We start from the raw sequence: 19,488 nt of genomic DNA on the forward strand, positions 1-19,488 counted from the left end.
TGAATATAGTGCAGGAGAAACTGTTAAAAAGTGAATATAGTGCAGAAGAGACTGTTAAAAAGTGAATATAGTGCAGAAGAGACTGTTAAAAAGTGAATATATTGCAGAAGAGACTGTTAAAAAGTGAATATAGTGCAGAAGAGACTGTTAAAAAGTGAATATAGTGCAGGGTAACTCCAGTAGCTAAGTCCATGAAAGTGCACTGTGTGCATTATTTTCATCATTATACTTGACATGATGTTACAATTACTTAAATAACTTCTATCAATCAAATGAATGTATAAAGTTTAGCTGCTAGCAAAGCCTTACATTAGCAAACACTTTGTGCTAGCTAGTTAGTTAAAGTTAACTAGTTAGTTAGCGTTAACTAGCTAGTTCTACTAACTATGTTATAACAGCTTACCTTAAAGTTAACTTCAGTTTTTAAGTATTAAACCAAAGACGTTACACAGTTTAACACCTGCTGAAGTTCAGGTAACGTTACCAGGAGACTTAGAGAGCAGACAGCGACGTTTCTAGAGTTAAATAAGTGACTTTAAATCAACTATAACTAGCTGACAACAACAGGAACAAACTTTAACTTTCTTACCTGGTTGCTGCTGCTGCTGCTGTGACGGAGGAAGTTGTCAACGTAACCACGGTGACGGCTCGTAACCACGGTGACGGCTCGTTGCCACGGTGACGGCCGGTTGCCTCGGTGACACTCAGTAACTTCACTCAGCTGTTCTGAGGAGCTGGTGAAGGTCAAGTGTGACTTCATGTAATGACCTCTAATCTCATATATCTTCTTTTAAACGAATAAAACTCGTCAAAACACTCAGAAAATCACAGCAAATCATTGCAGTGATTCAGCTGCTAAACTAACTCCAGGTCTGAAGTGTGTGTGTGGTTAACAGGTAATAACTTTTATTTTATAATCAGTATTATTATTATTATTATTCCAATTTTAAGAATAATTATAATATTAATACCTTTTCATCTTATTCCCCTTTTACTGTAATACCTTCCCTTACGAAAAAGTGGTATACTTCAAGTTTATTTTATGAATAGCCTACTTAAAGGGACTGTTTGTAACTTCTTACACGTATAAATCAATCCGGGTCAGTGTCCCATGCGCGCTCGCGTGTGGCTACGCTGTTCACAAGACTCCAACACAAACTACACGGAAGCACCAAAACCGCAAAGTTCTATCTAGTGAAGCCCGTCTTGCAAAACTTGTCGGCCGTGGTTGGAGGACGCGGGGGAGACCGTAGCTTTCGTCTCCAGGACCGCAGTCTCTGCTGTACTCTGCTCCTCTGCCTGCTTGCCTTCACTCACACGCCGCGCTCGTTCTCGCTATTTCGCTCCACTCTCACGTGTATGCGTGCACACTACACACTGCAGAAGAGTTAGTTTAGCTCTGAGAATATCTAGTGAATGTACAGTGGACGTTTGGGCAGAAATAAATGCTGCAGCTCCTCCAGATCAACAGAGGTTTCCCGTGTCTTGTGAAGTGACGGGGCTCCGCAAAGAGAAACGTTATCGTCTCCGACCAAAACTCCGGTATCTCCCCTGTTCTTTCTTACCGCGGTCGGGAGGCTGAGGCAGGAAAAGCCAACACTAGGATCAGCAGTGATTCATGGAGAGACCTTCGTCTGGTCAGCTAACATTACTGCCAAGCAGCTGAAATATAGAGTGATATTGTGGTTTTAGCTGACGTGTGTCGCCTCACTGTTTTGAGCGATGCTCGTTCACGTCTATTTAGAGCGAGTAAGTGCGCTGACTTTCGTTGACTTAACGGCCACAGGTGTAGCTGTTAACAAGCAATTCTGAAAGTTACAAACAGTCCCTTTAAGTATATTCAAGTTCTCCCAAGTATACTTTATGTAATAAATATACTAATATTAATGTACTAGTAGTATACTTGTAAGAGTACTACTTCAATACCTTTAGGGAATAAATTGGCCCACTTTTTAGTTTATAAAAGTATACTTTTAAGTGTAATAATAGTATATTTTGAGTACAGAACTAGTTAACTTAACATCTAAGTTGTATTTTGTACTGTAACTATACTATGAACTATTGTACAAGTGAATAGGTAAACTGTTAGTTTACTAGTTATATACCCACTTTTTAGTTTATGAAAGTACACTTTAAAGTACTCTCAGTAAACAACTATTTTAATAGTTTTTATACTGCAAGTACACTATATACTTGTATATAGAGAATGTAGTGCAGGCTCCTTCGGTTAACTCTTAAAAATAGATTGGATCTATTCTGGTCAACAAAGGATGTTTTGTATAATTATAAAGCTGAATATATTGTCAAAAAAGTAGTAGTATTGTGGTATTATTTTGTTGTATTGTTTGTTTGTTGTAGTTGGAGAGTCTGGTGTGGAGAATTTATAACTGTACCAGAAAATATTCAATAAAAAAAACATTTCCTCTGCTGCCCTGTGTGCAACCTTGTAGAGGTGAAAGTGTAGTTTTAGTGTACGAGCTGCCTCAGCAACAGAGGATGTTTATGGTTTTTAATTTTAGGTGTATCTTAGATAAACGTATAATCCTTTAATTTAATAATATAGTAGCTATTCAGCCTTGAAGATAATTTCCACCGCAGACATTTTTGATTTGTTATAGACCTTTTCATTTCCCTCAAAGAACGTATATAACCACATCAGTGCCCAGCAGCAAGCTACGCTTCCGCCATTTTGGACTGAAGGCGACTACCGGAGCCAGTAATACGCCATAATTAATATGAATTGCCTCTGGTGGTTTTGTTGCTGTGATTAATCGATACTTATAAAAGATCATAAAGGTCTGCATAAGAAGCCTGTGCCAGACTCTTCTGCTGCCATCAACTGACCAACAACAACCCCATTAACTAACTCTTCCATGACCTATATAGAGTTTGAATTTGGTTCTCTTAAAATACTGTTGACAGTATAAACCTACTCATCAAGAAGTCCAGGATGACCATATCTATGAAGTCCACCAGTCTGGAGTCTTTGTTGTATGGCGGGGTCTTTTTCACCGTAGAACAGTAGTCTGCTTCTGACTCCCACCTGAAACACAGAGACGTCAATCACTCTTTGGCATCATTGACTGAAACGAAAGCACCTTGATAGTTTGATATATTATGTCTGGCAGCATCTATCTCACCACTTTTAATAATAAATTAAAACAACGTTTAGTATTTTGCTTTATTTACCTCTTCAATCGAAGTGTTTTCTGTTTCATTTAGTAGCTGAAAACAGTAGCCCTTCCACTCATTCTACCAAGCTTAAAGGGATAGTTCTGAATTTTTTTTACTTTGGATTCACCAAACTCACATAATACAACCCGATCGGCAGAATAAAATGTTGGCATTGTACGTTTCTGCAAACCACCGATACGTTTCGTTACGTATTGTGACATAAACAACTAATTTTCTGCAAAATCTGACGCACACATGCAGTATAGATGCTAGTGGAAATTTTGTTTCTGTACAGCAACTCTGCTAGAATCTTAAAAATGCATGTGTTACAACATTAATTAAAGGCAGGGTTGACGATGTTCTCCAGTAGACACTATTTGTTATATTGGTTGAAATGGTCTTTACACCCCGACAGCGATCCATTACTGATGAGCTCTGAAAAAGGACCGGAAAAGAGCCGTCATCTGTAGCTGCTGTAATCCTGTAAAAACGTCTACCAATCACTGCCTCGAGGTTCGCTTGGAAAGATCCAATCAGATGCCTCCCTGCCTCCCTACTCGTACTCTACCCTTGGCGTGCACCAGCCTGAACTCTAAGTGTGTCGCTGCCGCAAGTTTCCTGGAGAATGGAAGAGAAAACTCAGCCCTGCAGTAGCACTGCCGCGGTTACTTGTCATGAGGTAGCGTTGTTGAGTTGAGGTCCTCTCTCCGCTCTGTGGCGGTGCTCGTGCATGTGTTGGAAGGAGCCCGAGGGGAGGGGGTGGGTTTAGACGGAGCTCCTGAGGCGATGCTACTTTCAAATTATGCTAGCTTTCCAACATCGTCGACCCTAGCTTTAATGATGATTAATATCAAAATGCAACACAAGAGTAACCTCCTGTGAAAAGCTAAATTAGGTTGATCAAAAGGGGCTTTGGGGGTGTCCTGAAGTGATATGTTGAATCCCTCTAAAGACCCACTAACTTTGCCAGCTTGCTGCGGCTGTAGGAGCGTCTCCAGGGGGACCTCCAAGTCCTGCGGGACGCCAGGGACAGATCCGGCAGCATGACAGCCAAGGAGGCCTCCAGGTCTCTGGGACGGCCACACACAGCGTGCTCTGTTGAACAGTAGTAGGAGCACTGGCCGTAGAAACACACACAGCCCACTAGGGGGAACCAGAGGTGCACAGAGCGGAGAGGAGGTGAAAACATGACAACATCGGGATAAAAGAGGTTGTGGGTGTTTGAGAACCACAGAGATTTAGAAGAAACATTCAAAGAGAATCATAATCAGTTGACATACAAGGGCATTTAAAGCAGTGTAAATGAATAATGGAGGACTGTGTGAGCGATACCAGGGGAGGTGAAAAAGGTCCGAGCCAGCTTGTGGTCGGTGGTGACGTCTTTTATCTCCTTGACCACGTCCACCAGCCTCCCTACCACTGGTGGGACTCTCCTGTAACCCAAAACCCTGCAGGGGGGAGTGGAGGAAAATAGGAGACGAGTGGGGCAAACAGAAAGAGAGGAAGAGGAGAGAAGCAATTACAACTTGGTGTTTTATAACATGCATTCATTATGTGGCCACAACTATTGTTGTGTTGTAGATTCCTGGGGGGGGGAAATGTACTTGTTACCTGTCCAGGTGAAAAGCTGCGATTTCTGCATTGTGTCTCTCAAAGTCGGAGAAGTAAAAGAGGTTGTAATTGGTTTCTTCATCTCTCTCCTGCCTGTTATGGAGAGGCAAAGTCACACTGCAGCACATAATACATTCATTACATCAAGTAAAGCCTCTTTTATTTGCTCTCTTGTTGTTTTCTTCACCGCATAATGTACCATGTTTACCAGATTTATTGGGTTAATTTCAACACAACTGAAAGGATTCAGTCGGTCTCACATTGTGTTGGATGTGCCACTAGCAACTCACTTCATGGGTTTGAACATGGCCTGTCCATAGTTGGGAAATGACAGCACCAGCTTCAGTTGCGTCCCTCCAGACTTCTGCACTGAAAAACAGTACTGAGAATGTTTCCATAGCAACAAAGCACACACAGTGAACACACAGACAACACACCACGCTGTGACCGCATCATTAATGGGGCGCAAACGCACATAGCAAAATGTAACAGAGAAAGTATGTGCGTCATCACCAGGATATAACACGGTTCAATCAGACTGTAGACACTCACCACCACCGTTATATTTAGCAGGATATTGTCTTACTGGCATTCATCCCCCTGAGTGCTACCCAGCCTTCACTATATCATGAGATATTATCAGAAACATTAGGTTCAATAGGTTCGAAGGATTTATCTTTAGTGTTTCTGTATATCCATTTATATATTTTTACAACATCATTTCAATACATAATACAGATTTTTTTAACCTGTAAATGTTGTTTTTGTATTAGTGGACTTTATATCTCAAGAGTCAAGAAGTTATTGAGACAACATGGCGCCACAACCTCTTAACAAGAGAGTATTTTTTTGTGCACAATTAATCAAATATTAATCACGATCACAATTTTGGCTTCCCACAATTAAATGAACATGAACGCCTGCGATACTGACTTTTAAAATGTGCGTTCTGCTCATAGGAACCGCTGCTGCATATCAAATCAAGCGCTTCCTAAACTAACAGCCAGGTGATCGAGATGTTTTGGCTTCACTTATGGGTGTATAGATATTATCTGTACAACCAAAGAGTAAATTGAGAGCATACAATTGTTTATCTAGCCTCTTAATGTTGCTAATTTTGCTCTTGAAGTGCACCAGATTAAAGCATTTATAGGGTAGGGTGAATATTCCTGTATTTTTTCATATTGCATTATATAAGACATATAGCAATGTCAGTTTTTTCCAACATCGTGCAGCCCTAATTTGTACATTTGCAGGAATGTAGCACTGTATAGAAGTGAAAGCAGCGCTCTTATTATTTTAATGTCAAAGTGCAATCTCAATATTGACCATAATCATGCAGCTCTAGTACATGGTGGTGATGGTACATGATGGTACAATAGTTAAAAATTCCACAGTTTTGTATGTGAAATTGCAATCTTAAAAGTATTCGCACGGATAGAATATGAGGCCGTGTGCTTCCAAAGTATGTATAGTATAGTTATTCAGGTTGAGTGCCATCAGAAGGTAAAAAACCCTCTTCATGTTTATGTCGCTGATGTTAAAGCAAGGCTACGTCTCTTTTGTAAGACGGAATAACACATTCTTCCCCTCCTACAAGTTCAAAGTTGAATTCACTAACAAGAAAAAACTTCCTCAATTGAATTGGTTTTATGATTATTATCTACTGTGTGGTACTCTACACTATGTTTAACATCAACCTCCTGAACCAAAATGTCCTCACAACAACAGCAGACTGTCAGCAGTCAGTCCTCAGAAGTTGAACTAAACCACACCACATATACACAAACATACCACAGTCAGAGTGAAAGTTATGTTGGAGGAACATGCATGATTGATGAACACGGAGGTGTTTGCTACATGGCCAATGGCTCATATATTCCTAATCCATCCTCTGCTGAGCCTCCGAGGCCGCTCAAAGCTTCACTTTACTTTTCATTTCTGAGCAACTTCAAGGTGAATCTACATTTGAAAGTCTAACCCTAAACCTCAGGTGTCACAACAACCCTCCCCGTTATTTACCTTCTCCCTCGCTGAAGCCCACCACACTTTACAGGTCCATCTGCGTTCTTTTCCTTTTATTCAAAAGGAAACGTCCACTCAGCAGTTAGCAGAAAGCAGTGATGTAGGTTTCCACAGTAAGCTAATCAATAAGGTTATGAATAATGTGAACGCTAGCACTAGCTGAGTCAACGTTAGCTGTGCTAAGTTTGGAAATAACTAAAAAGGTTAGTTTGGATTTTTTTGAAGTGGGGTTATATGTATACTCTGTTTTGAGAGGTAAAATTACTGTTTGTGTGAATGGAATCTGGTGGCTGGTAAAGCGGTTGTGGACGGGAGCGGCAGAACAACGGATTTTAGACACCTAAAAAAAATTTATATCAGTTTACGTGTATACTATATTTAGACTATTTTCACCACTTTACCTCGCGTCAGTTAGCCCTTACAGTACTAACAGAGGACTAAAGCTGCTATCTATGCTCTCTTCAAAGCCACCAGACTCCATTCACAAAAACAGTAATTTAACCTCTCAGAACACAGGAGTTGCTGGTCTACCGCTGCATCCATCGGTTAGTTTGTGTGTGTTATCGTGTGACTTCCTGATCTATAACGTGGCGTCCACAGCAGTACATTACTTAGCTCCCTGCCGGTACTCCTGTCTGCTTCCCCCAAACTGGGAGCATGCCGACCGCCATCTAAGTTACTGTATGTAAGGTTAATACACTGACTATAAAGATATATGTATATATACTGTACATGTAGCAGCGTCATAATGCAGAAACCTACGTCAGGTCACGATGTGGGAAAGATAGATGCTAACACATACTTTGAATACATAAAGAAACCACTGGGAAGATACAGAATTATATAAAAAACCTAAAATAAAGAACCCTTTAATACACCATGTTGTACTTGCGCCGGCTGCAGTCTTTCATACTTGTATCTATTCAAGAGGTTTATTGAGTCACTGTCTCCTCCTGTCTACTACTTGAAAAACATTGTCTGACACCTCTTCCGTCATTTATGATCAGTGTGTTGTTGGTGCCAGCTCTGTGCTATTTTGTTTAACTTTATTTCTATTTCTGAGTATAAAGCTGATTCTGTTCATAGCGGAGTAAAACTGTTGAACAAATACAAAATAGGAAACAATGCACATAGTGTACATATGGTATATCACCCAGCTGAAAACACCCAGCTCAGATGTTTTGTGTCACACCTGCGCTGACGATGCGGTGTGTGGCGAGCTGCTGGGTCAGCGGCTCCATGTTGGGGTCACGATGGGAGTACAGCTGCCAGCGGGAGATGCCCAGGTGGAAGCGCAGCCAGGGAGGATGGCTGTTACTGCTGCTGTTCCACTGGACGTCCTCGTAGGCCTCCTGGCTGGCACTCACCCTGGACAGAGAAGGGGTTGAGGGAGAGTGATGGGTGGGAGGTGAGGGAGGATATAGGGAGAAAGGAGAGTGTGTCAGCTCATGTTCAGAGAAATGACTTTGCTAGAAGAAGAATTGATGATTTGTCCAGCTGCATTACTAAGAAAATCACATACAATTTTGCACACAATTGTAAAAAAAAAGGTTAAAAAAGAAAATGACTCAATAAATTAACATGCTATTAAATGGAGAAAAAAATAATATTAGAAATAAATGTAGCCATTAATTAATTGATCAAATGTGACATAAATTGATATTTCTGTTTTCATTTTCTTCTTTATTTATTTACCTTTGTATTAATTCCCTTATATATTAACTCTTCTGTTAACTTCCACTTTTATTTATTTATGCATTTATTTAATACATTTTTAAATATATTTATTTTTGCATTTATTTTATATATATATATATTTTTGCATTTTTATTTGATTGAAAACTAAATCTTTTTGTGTTTTGGACTGTCCATTTCAAGTTGCTATCTCAGGTTCCTCACAATTTTGATGCAATATTTTCACTATTTTCTTGACTGAATCAATTAATTGAAATAATAATTGAAAAATTGTTAGTTGAAAAAAAGGTAGCTGAAAAAAAAATGACTCGATAAATAAATAAATATGTCATTAAACGTAGCAAAAAATAATATTAGAAATAATTGTAGCCATTAATTAATTGATGAAATGTGACATAAATTGATAGTTCTGTTTTAATTTGCTTCTTTATTTATTTACCTTTTTATTAATGTCCTTTTATATTTACTCTTCAGTTTAATTCCCACTTTTAGTTATTTAGGTATTTATTTTTATTTATGTACTTATTTTTGCATTTATTTTTATTTATTTATTTTTGCATTTATTTTTTTCCTTTATTTTATATTTATTTTAAATGATTAAATTTAAGTAGAGCACTTGAGTAAATGTACTTAGTTACATTCCACCACTGAATACAAGTATGTTTAGTTAGGGGAAGTGGTTTTGGGAATGTATATACAGAATTTTGACTGTGAGAACGATAAGAGATGATGTGAAAGAAGAAATCACTGACCACATCTGGGAGCTCTTCTCACTGGCCTTCACTTTTGGTTTCACTTTCAACAGCCAGTCCTCCTCCGGGATCGGAGGGCTGGGCATGTTGTACAGAGGATGGTCAAACAGCGCCTCCAGCTTCAACTGCCCAGACTCCACAGGTTCGGCTCGGTTGGTGCCGTAGTGACCCACATTGACCGGCATCTCCACTGAGTCATATTTACCTTCTCTCACGTCAGAAAGTGTTTGCACACGACCCTTGGCGTCCTTACTGGAAGAATCTCTCCGTGTGGTCTCAGCTGGTGGTTCAGCTAGACCTCTGATCCCCACAGAGGTGTAGCCGATGTGTGCCAGGTCTCTCAGGATGTGTGTCCCGGGTGGCAGTGGGGTGCCACAGGGCTGGTGGTAAATGGGAAGGGAGACAAGCGCCAGGAGGAGGTGGAGGAAAATGGCGATGAAGGCCAAGGAGAGACAGATTGTCCTGGAGCGACAGCGCATACGCCGCATCGTCCTCCTGAGAGGAGGGTCAGCAGAGGTCAACGCAAAGAAAGAAAATGTTGTGTCAAAGAGTTTTAAAAGGAGAATATGAGGAAAATCATATGGAGTAGAGCGCTAAAAGCAAATTAAAGTAACATCATCAAGCAAGTGAAGAATATGGCCTTGATAAAGACATTAAGGAAGATTTTAACACTGTTATTAAAAAAGGAAATGTAAGTCAACCTGCTTTCATTCTCATATGATCTCACTGAAGTCAAATCCTCTTACATATTGAGAAAATAAAAAACAACTTACTGATAGTTCCCTTCCTTTTAAAATCACCTGCTGCTGCTGCTGCTGCTGTTGTTTCCCAGTGGAACAAGACGGGACTCTGTCCAGTATCCAGCCAGCCTTTACCCAGTTGTTAGTACGTTTCTCTACTGCGGTAGGGAGGGCTGCCAGGTTAAAGTGACCTGGACACGGATCAATGTGTTTATTCTCTCTTTTAAGGTCTTTCTCTGCCAGTTTATTGGTCTTGTGTGTACTTTTGTCAGTGCCTCTAAAATTCTACCACAGGGTGCCATTTCCACAACTTAATTTGTACCGATTCTTTGACGACTACGACTCTACAGACTCCCTGGAGGTCACTTCAGAAAACAGTATAGCTTACAAAGAAACACTAAAACTTAAATGTGTGTTTGCAGCCCTGTCGCACAGCAGTTCATGAAATACTCACGAAATTTGTATTGATTCGTGTACATAGACACAAATTTCACATTTTTTTCGTGATGGAGCACAAAATCAATTTGTATGTATTCCACGTAACTTTGAACCGGGAAGTATAAAGAGTGGCGAACACCACACAGGGACAACTTGATCAGACATAGGCGACAAAACTACTAAGTTAGTATGGAGGATGGAACCTGCCAAAATATGTCCCCAAAAGAATGCCAAAAATAAATGAATAAATAAATAAAAGACTCGATAAAAAATATTAAAAATAAATGTAGTCTGTAGTCTAATGTATTAATTAATTGATAAAATGTATAATAAATTGATATTTCCGTTTTAATTTGCTTTTTTATTTTTTTTCCTTTGTATCAATTTCCTTATTTATTTACTCTTCTGTTTAATTTCCACTTTTATTAATTCATGTATTTATTCTTTATGATTTTTTTCATTTATATATTTATTTTTGCATTTATTTTTATTTATGTATTTATTATTTATGAACTTTTAAATTTATATATTTATTTTTGCATTTATATTTATTTATGCATTTATTTTTGCATTTATTTTTTATTTAATATTATTTTTAAATGTATACATTTTAAAAGTCATACAAATAAATACATAAATAAATACAATTTATTTTTAACATTATTTTTTCTACTTTTAATGGCATATTTATTTATTTATCGGGTCATTTATTTGGTTTGGGTTTAAATAACTACGGAAGTGCCGTAACTTATGTACCTAAGTTACGTGACAAATAAATCAACGTTGACTTCTGGTTTCACACTGGACATGAACAGCGGTCTCCTGGGTGAAAGTCTGGTGTTTTTAGCTCTTTATACTTCCTGGTTCACGATTATGTGGATTAAATAGGCATTGACTTTGTGGGATATATACGAATTACAGTGCATTACTTTTTGTAGGTATAGCTATAAACAGTGTATGAGACCAGCCTGTCCCTGCAGATCTAAGAACCACTGTAAGATAAAATAAAGAAAAGCAGAAGGAGGAAGCATTAGTCAGTGTGTTATTGGAAGATGTACTGTATGTGTAAATATACTGCATGCACATAAACAGTAAATCATCTGCAGTCTGTTAGAGGCTTCGACAGACTTCATAAGCAGGCGGTGGGCGAGACAGGTGTTTCATATTCTGTGTGTGAGTGTGTTTGACTTTGATTCAGGCACCTCAGACCTCATGGAGAGTCCCGCAGGACTCAGTGTCTCTGTGAAGTAGACCTCTTTAAAGTCTGCGTGTATCTACATGTTGTATATGAGTGTGGGTTCACACAGAGCGACCCACGTGAAAAACATCAGAGAGCGTTTTTAATCAAAATGCATGTGTCATAGTGACTGTATTTATGATGACCGAGCAGAGGAAAGGATCACTTGCCTTCAAAATGACTCATTGCATTAACAGGGTGCTTTGAACAGCTTTTTCCTGTTTTCATGCAGGTGGTCATATTCATTTATTATTCATCTGCACTCATTAAACATGAATGTTGTGGATTACAACATGAGCACATGATGAAAACCACAGTGGCATTGAAAGGTGTTGGAGACTGAAGGAAGAACATTATTTTTCAGTATGTGTGCAGTATTTGATATCTATAGGGATGGCGGGTCTAGAGGATTTAGATTCATCTCAAAAGATGTCAGTCAATGAGAAGATGAAAGCTAGTTACTGGTTATAAATGAACATTTGGTAACACTTCATGTTACAGGTCTGCAAATTTCATGGTAATTAGCTGATAGTTAGCAAGTAACCTATTTGAAATTTCTTTGGAATTACTATACAAGACAATAAGTCACATAATGGTGAGATTTGTGCCTGATTAGAAGTGTTTGATATTAGTTTTCCACCTCCGATGAAGAGCAGCGCACCGCCGCTTCTCAAGCTTAAGGGCCCTATTTTAACCATTATATGCTATTTTAGCATATCATTATTTAATCATGTTAATAATAAAGTAATTTTCGATAATTTTTTAGGTAAATATTGGGGTAATTTGGCAATAATTCCAAAGAAATTTCAAATAGGTTACTTGCTAATTATCACCTTATTACCATGAAATTTGCAGACCTGTAAAATGAAGCATTACCAAACATTTTAGTAATTATATGGGGTGTATGTAGGCGAGGTAGGGAGAAGGAGTTGTGACATGCAGACTGGTGAGTCTCCAGCAGCTCAGTGAGACTGTACTCCTGTTACAACAGCTTATATCTGTTCTAGTAGAAACCCAAAATACAAGTATGAACCTGAAAATGATCAGTCTGGTCTCATCCACCATTCGTAGCTACACCTACTAGAAGTAATGCACTGTAATTCATATATATATCCCACAAAATCGTCAAACACCGCATAGGGAGGAGATCAGGATGGATGGGTGAGTCTAAAAACACTAGACTTTCAACCAGGAGACCGCTGTTCGTGTCCCGTGTGAAACCAGAAGTAGTTTCCTGTGAAGATGGAAGTTCATTTTTAAAAAAGGATGTATGCATATAACGAGCGGGAATTGACACGTGTTGCTGGACATTCGTAGGAAAAGGAACGAAAAAGGAGGAATCACTTTTTCGTAAGATATCATACGAAGCTTTGTATGATACGTTGAAATGAGCATGATATGTCTCTGTTCACACAGCTGTTCGTTTCCAACCACCAGTCGAAGTTTTTTTCAAGTGTGACCAATATCTCTCCCTAAACTTAACCACATGTCTATAATTGTAACCATGACAATGAAGGTCTCCTAATCTAAACTGTGTAGTCATTAAACCATCATCCTTAAACCTAACCAAGTCATTTTTGTGCCTAATCCGAAACAAAGCTTAATAGCATTACATTTTTTCCACAGTGATTTAGAACATTTAAAGCCTCAGTAGGCACTATACATTTTTTGGCATCATTGGGCAAAAATTCCATAATAACCTTTCAGCATATTGTGATTTAAGTGTTCTGAGAGAAAACTAGACTTCTGCACCTCCTCATGGCTCTGTTTCCAGGCTTTAAAAAATCTAGCCCGTGACGGGAGACTTTGACCAATCACAGGTCATTTCAGAGAGAGAGAGCGTTCATATTGGTTGTGCTCCGGTCCGATGCTTGGCGTTCCTTCAAGAGATGTCAACCTGATCTCAACATGGCTGCTGCACAAACTTTCTGATTTTACAGCTAGACAGTACACTACAAGATGATTCTTAGAACATTTGAGGAGATAAATAGGCATTAACGTAACATAATATTGATTCATATTTGATCAGCGCTGCCTAGTTTGACCGTTTGGTCGGAGTTCGCGAGTGATTGACAGCCGGCTCTCATAGACGGCAGCTGGACAGCAGATCTCAGGTCAGCTCTGACTGTTTGTTTTCCTCTGGTCTGTGAAATCTCGCAGATGCCGTTTGGAGCACCGGACGACACAGAGGAACATGATTTTTTTCAGGTTACCTGTTTCATGTACTACTGTCACGATATAGTGACTGTTTTATAAAAATAACTTTTATTAATCATATTTGCTCCAATCTCACCTACTTCAGCTTTAAGAAGGCACAGGCAAACAATGTTGTTGAAAGAAAATGCTTCTATAATCATGTTTCCATTCAATTTTCAAGCAAATTTAAAGCAAACTTTTGAAATGCTGCAAAAAAAGACCAGTTTCCATCAACTGGTTTGGAGCGAATAAACTCTGCTACAGCGTAGTTTGGTCAGATGTTGGCGCAGTAGACAACAGAGTAGAAGAAGAAGTAGAACCAGAAACAAAACAAGTCGCCTTGGTCATCTAACCATCTACGAGAGAAACATGGAGAGAAGTCTTCAGGAATAAGTTTCAATAGTTCTTTCATGTTAGCTAGTATTGGCCATGTTTCAGACAATATAAATGTATATCTGTGAAGACGCTTTATTATAGTTTTATTGAATTTTGCCATTTACATACAGCTTTTCTAATGTGATGAAGATGAGCATAAAACATGTTGATATTCTAGACAACGCATTTTGTTGTTTAATTAATTAATAATTTTCTTACTTGTCAAACATTTCAGTGACCCCTTGTGCCCTGAGGAGAACCATCTAGATCCAAAATGTTTTTCAGTTATTTTTCATGTTTTTTCTGTAATTTGTCGGTTTGCCCTCGGGAAGAACCAGGAATCTGTAATAAAAATAAATAATAATAATAACTCCAAGTACATCCAAGGACGCTTTAAATAGAAAAAGACAGCAACAAGTTCATCCCGTCAGCTTTTCTTGGCTTTGTCATTATAATTGATGTCGCTGTGGGATCATGGAAACATCAGTGTGAGCTTGAACTCTTTGGCCTCCTGCTCATTTCATGATGTGTTCATATCCTCGTTCAGCATTGAGGCTCGCAGAACTCGTTTCTATCTTATATGATTTCCAAGGTTGTCAACACCATTTAGAATTAAAGTGCACATATTTTGTGACTCTCTGAGCCATTACGCAAGGTTTTTTTTTCTCGCTTCCTCTCTTTAGTTGACAAATTTTTCAGGTGAAGTAAAAAAGTTCTCAAGGATATTTTCAGCCTTCGGCAATGTGATGAGAGCGATCAGTCAGAAGACGGGATGCAAACATCTCCACGGCTTTCCCTCCAATGGTTTGATTTGTTTTTCTTACTTCAGCTCACCTACCAGCCCGCTGGGCCTTTTGTTTTAGTGTCTAATGCTCTCTCTCTGTCTCTGTCCCTCACTGATTTATTATAAACAAGCTGTTTCAAACCGTTCATCTTTTATCCCCTTCTGCCTCTGTACTCTCGCTTCATTGCTGTGGAGGACAGAACCTGCCAAGATCCAAAATAAATGAATAAATAAATAAATGACTCGATAAATAAATAAATATGCCATTAAAACTAGAAAAAATAATATTAAATATAAATGTAGTCATTAATTCATTGATAAAATGTGACATAAATTGATATTTCTGTTTTAATCTGCTTTTTTATTTATTTACCTTTATATAAATCCCCTTATTTATTTACTCTTCTGTTTAATTTCCTCTTCTTTTTATATATATGTTTGTTATGAATTTTTAAACTTATACATTTAAAAATAAATATTAAATAAAAATAAATGCAAAAGCAAATAAATCAATTAAAGAATTCATAAACTAAATACATAAATAAATAAATAATAGTGGATGGATAAATATGGGAAATCATAGAAAGGTAAATAAATAAAAAAAGCAAATTAAAACAGAAATATCAATTTATTTCACATTTTATCAATTAATTAATGAAAACCATTTATTTTTAATATTAGTTTTGCTACTTTTAATGGCAGATTTATTTATTTATCGAGCCATTTATTTAGTCATTAATTAATTTTTAAATGAATAAGAAAATAAATGTATACATTTACAAATATATACAAAATAAATACATAAATAAAATTAAATGCAAAAATAAATAAATACATTTAAAAATTTATAAAATAAATACATAAATAGATAAATGTGGAAATTAAACAGAAGAGTTAATAAATAAGGGAATTACTACAAAGATAAATAAATAAAAATGTAAATTAAACAGAAATTTCAATTTACGTTACATTTTATCAATTAATTAATGACTACATTTATTTTTAATATTATTTTTTGCTACTTTTAATGGCAGATTAATTTATTTATCCAGTCAATTATTTATTTATTAATTAATTATTTTATTTTGGCAGGGTCCGTCCTCCATGTATTTCACCACTCCATGTATTTCACCACTCTCCCATTTCCCCAAAATTTATGGCCCTCTTTTATTCCAGTCTGGAAATGAAACACAGCTACTGATGGTCGAAATGGGAGCTGCCTGCCTCATGCACACGCTTGAAGAAAGATACAGAAATGCATTCATATGAATATTGGATTGTTTCTCATTTCTCAATAAAAAAAAAAGCCCATGAGCGATGTTCAGATGAAAAATGTATCCCGCTGTCCTCTGTCGCCCTCCGTCTCTCTAACTGTTAGCTCGCTCTGCTCCTCTCTAACTCTCTGTACCCTTGAGCGACATGTTGAAATCTGTGAAATTTCAATCTCTAAACTCTCAAAAAAACACTTTCTCTCCATCACCAAGTCTCTTTTTTCACTACCAGCTATTGAATTCTGTGAGCTGTCAGTCACTTCCAACCCCCTACAGATGCCTTCTCGCTGTTACCGCCTGTGTCTTCAACACACACACACACATACACTGACTGACACACACTCTGGGAGGCTCCAACCTTCGACCCATCGTTGCAGGTGGTGAGGAGGTTGCTAAGTTACAGCACTGAGCTTTTCCAACACAGAACCAGGACGCCGTCTGACAGCACAAAACTGTGTTTGAACTTCAACATCAACAGCTCAAGCACTAATCAATGGTTCCACCTTATTAAAAGTCTATTTTTCTATTTCCTGTTGCTGTAAGTGAAAGCTTTAACAGATGTTGTACAGCAGCCACCACCAGGTCGGTTTTAGAGAGACCTAAAAAAGGATTTTGATCCATTATATTTATTGTATTTCATTCAAACAGTTTTATGTCCCAGAGTTTCCCTGCATGATGGTAAACGGCTGTATTATAAGAGCTTTCTCAACTCTGCCAGTAATTACATTATGATGAGGAATATTGTTGAATCATTTCATCTATTCGTTAGTCATTTCTTCTTTTTTGGGGGGTACTGAAAATAGTCAATTTAAATGGCACTGGGCTCTGATCTTAGAAATCTATTGCGTGTACTAACTAAAAATTTTAAAATGTAAACCGCCTTTCAGGTCCCAAAATTCCCAGAAAATAACGTCCTGGATATGGAGGACGAAACCTGCCAAAATCATAAGTTAATGAATAAAGAAAATAAATAAATAAATGACTAAATAAATAAATAAATATGTCATCAAATATAGCAAAATATTAAAAATAAATGTAGCCATTAATGAATTTATAAAATGTGACATAAATTTAAATTTGTTTAAATTTGTTTCATTATTTATTTATCTTTGTATTAATTTCCTTATTTATTTATCTTCTGTATAATTTTCCCTTTTTTTATCTATGTATTTATTTTTATTGAATTTTAAATTTATTTATTTATTTTGCATTTATTTTTAAATTTATTTATCTATTTTTGCATTTATTTTTTTATTTATTTATCTATTTTTCCATTTATTTTGTATTTATTTTTGCATTTATTTTGTTTTATTTTAAATGCATTTATTTATGTATGTATTTATTTATTTCTGCACAATATACCCTTTGCGTTTCACCCCTTTATTTATTTCCTCAAATGTATTTATTTATCTATCTTTTCTTTATACATTTCTTTTTACATTTCATTTTCACCTCATTATGCAAATTAAAATATAGAGTTAAAAACAGCCAATATCTAAAAATTGTATGGTAAAAATGTAGCTCGTAACTGGAAAAAAAACAAAAAATGGCAGCATCTGGTACAACCACAACACTGACGCATGCACAAACAACCAAATGAAACGCACCGTTACCGTGATTAAAACCACAGATTTCTCCGGTTTGAAAATTGTTGGAAACATTTGGGATAATGTAAGTAGACAACTCAGTTAAATATTTAACATAGGTCTAGTTGTTTTTAGACATTTTAATGTGGAAATTTTACATATTATACCTTAAATAGCATATCCAATGAAAATGTGTCGTGTTTGATTAATAGATGACCTCTGATGTCCTTGCAACACCACAGCAATAACCTCCTAACACCAGCGGTAAAACCATGCAGTTCGCCCGTATGGGATTAGAGAGATGTCTCCTTGACATTTCATTTTTGCCTCTTGTGCTAATGTGTCCCCAACTTCACTGGAAGTTGTTGCGAGCCTCTTGCAGGATAACGAGCCTCGCGGGGAGAGAGTTTCAGTGTTGAAACGGAGCAAACTGGCAGAGCCTTTAGTGTGACTCTCCGGCTCTTTGTATGAATATTTAACAACGTGGAGGAGACAGAGAGAGAGGGAGGAGATCTATAAAGAGAGGCTGAGGTGAATAATGAATGAGATGCATCGCAGGGTGGAGCCATGTTTACCGACACACGACTCCACTCCCCCCTCTGGATTAATCCCAGGGTTGTTAGAATAACAGCAGAATGTGCAGGCCAACCGGGTGAATATAATATTGGCAGAAATGTCACATCCATTTCAATCATTAATGGCAGATGTTTGTGGGATGGAGGATTACCAAAGGACTTATTGACTGTTTGTCAATATCAAAATGCCATGAATGGATATGTTTGATTCTCCTTTTGAGATCTCTTTGGCAACATCACAAGGACGGCAGCTAGTTTGTACAAAAAGGCGTATGAATGACACAATAATGAACAAGGTGTTCAGCGTGCAATAAGTACGCCTTTCTTAATTTCTGCGTGTCATACGTACGCCATTTATCCTATACTGACTGTAATGTAAACGCATCTGTGTACAAATGCAACGGTAATGGTACGTGTCCACAGGGGCGTTTTATTATTATTTTATTGCGAGTGATCGCCTCGCTTCCCAGCATTGGACGCTTGATGGGCTGCCACTAGACAGAAGGCACATGATTGGAAGAACGCTTTCCCTCGCGGGCTGCAGCTCCAAGCTTTCAAACCGGAACCAACATGGCGGCTTGTTTTGGAAAGTTTCTTCTCTTATATTATGAAAATAGTTCACCGAAATGGGTTTCTGAAAACATTTTATGTGAGAAATAAGCCATGCAGTTAGATCGACAATGGTTAGTTTAAAAGTTTAAAGGGAGTCTCCAGAGGCGGCGAATTGCGTCGGCCGCTCCTCATTTGCATAAAGTCGAGGCTACTTTATGCAAATCAGGAGCGTCCGGCGCGATTCGCCGCCTCTGGAGACTCCCTAAAAACATTTAAGTGTAACTGTTGTGATAAGGATTCAGCAACTGCATGGCTTATTTTTCGCAGAAGATTTTTTCAGAAACACAGTTTTGGTGAACTATTTTCATAATATAAGAGAAGCCCACGAGTGAAAGCATTCGTCCAATCAGGTGCCAAGTGCCTGGTGCCTGGTGGCAGCCCATCGTGCATTCATTGCTTTGAAGCGAGGAGATCCCT

At 37.7% G+C, this 19,488-nt stretch overlaps 2 protein-coding genes across 4 annotated transcripts in view; both read right to left on the bottom strand.

Moving 5' to 3' along the window:
- LOC119484666 (dynein heavy chain domain-containing protein 1) overlaps positions 1–712 on the bottom strand; it is a 36,855-nt gene extending 36,143 nt beyond the window's left edge. For 2 of the 3 annotated variants that reach the window (XM_037763644.1, XM_037763647.1), the window contains exon 1: positions 590–712. The gene's annotated coding sequence lies outside the window, so the exon portion shown is untranslated. Of the gene's footprint in view, positions 1–403; positions 540–589 lie in introns of those variants that run through there. The other variant, XM_037763645.1, reaches the window with a different exon arrangement.
- LOC119484708 (extracellular serine/threonine protein kinase FAM20C-like) overlaps positions 1–10,111 on the bottom strand; it is a 49,014-nt gene extending 38,903 nt beyond the window's left edge. Inside the window, exons 1-8 of the mRNA XM_037763745.1 lie at positions 10,031–10,111; positions 9,258–9,752; positions 8,003–8,178; positions 5,076–5,154; positions 4,786–4,878; positions 4,507–4,622; positions 4,137–4,317; positions 2,934–3,043 (exon numbers count right to left, since the gene is read on the bottom strand). Of these exons, the coding sequence (XP_037619673.1) occupies positions 2,934–3,043; positions 4,137–4,317; positions 4,507–4,622; positions 4,786–4,878; positions 5,076–5,154; positions 8,003–8,178; positions 9,258–9,745 (1,243 nt within the window). The 5' untranslated portion in view covers positions 9,746–9,752; positions 10,031–10,111. The remainder of the gene's footprint in view (positions 1–2,933; positions 3,044–4,136; positions 4,318–4,506; positions 4,623–4,785; positions 4,879–5,075; positions 5,155–8,002; positions 8,179–9,257; positions 9,753–10,030) is intronic.
- Between the last annotated feature and the right edge of the window lie 9,377 nt (positions 10,112–19,488).

The sequence above is a fragment of the Sebastes umbrosus genome, chromosome 3, assembly GCF_015220745.1.
Source record: "Sebastes umbrosus isolate fSebUmb1 chromosome 3, fSebUmb1.pri, whole genome shotgun sequence".
NCBI lineage: Eukaryota > Metazoa > Chordata > Actinopteri > Perciformes > Sebastidae > Sebastes > Sebastes umbrosus.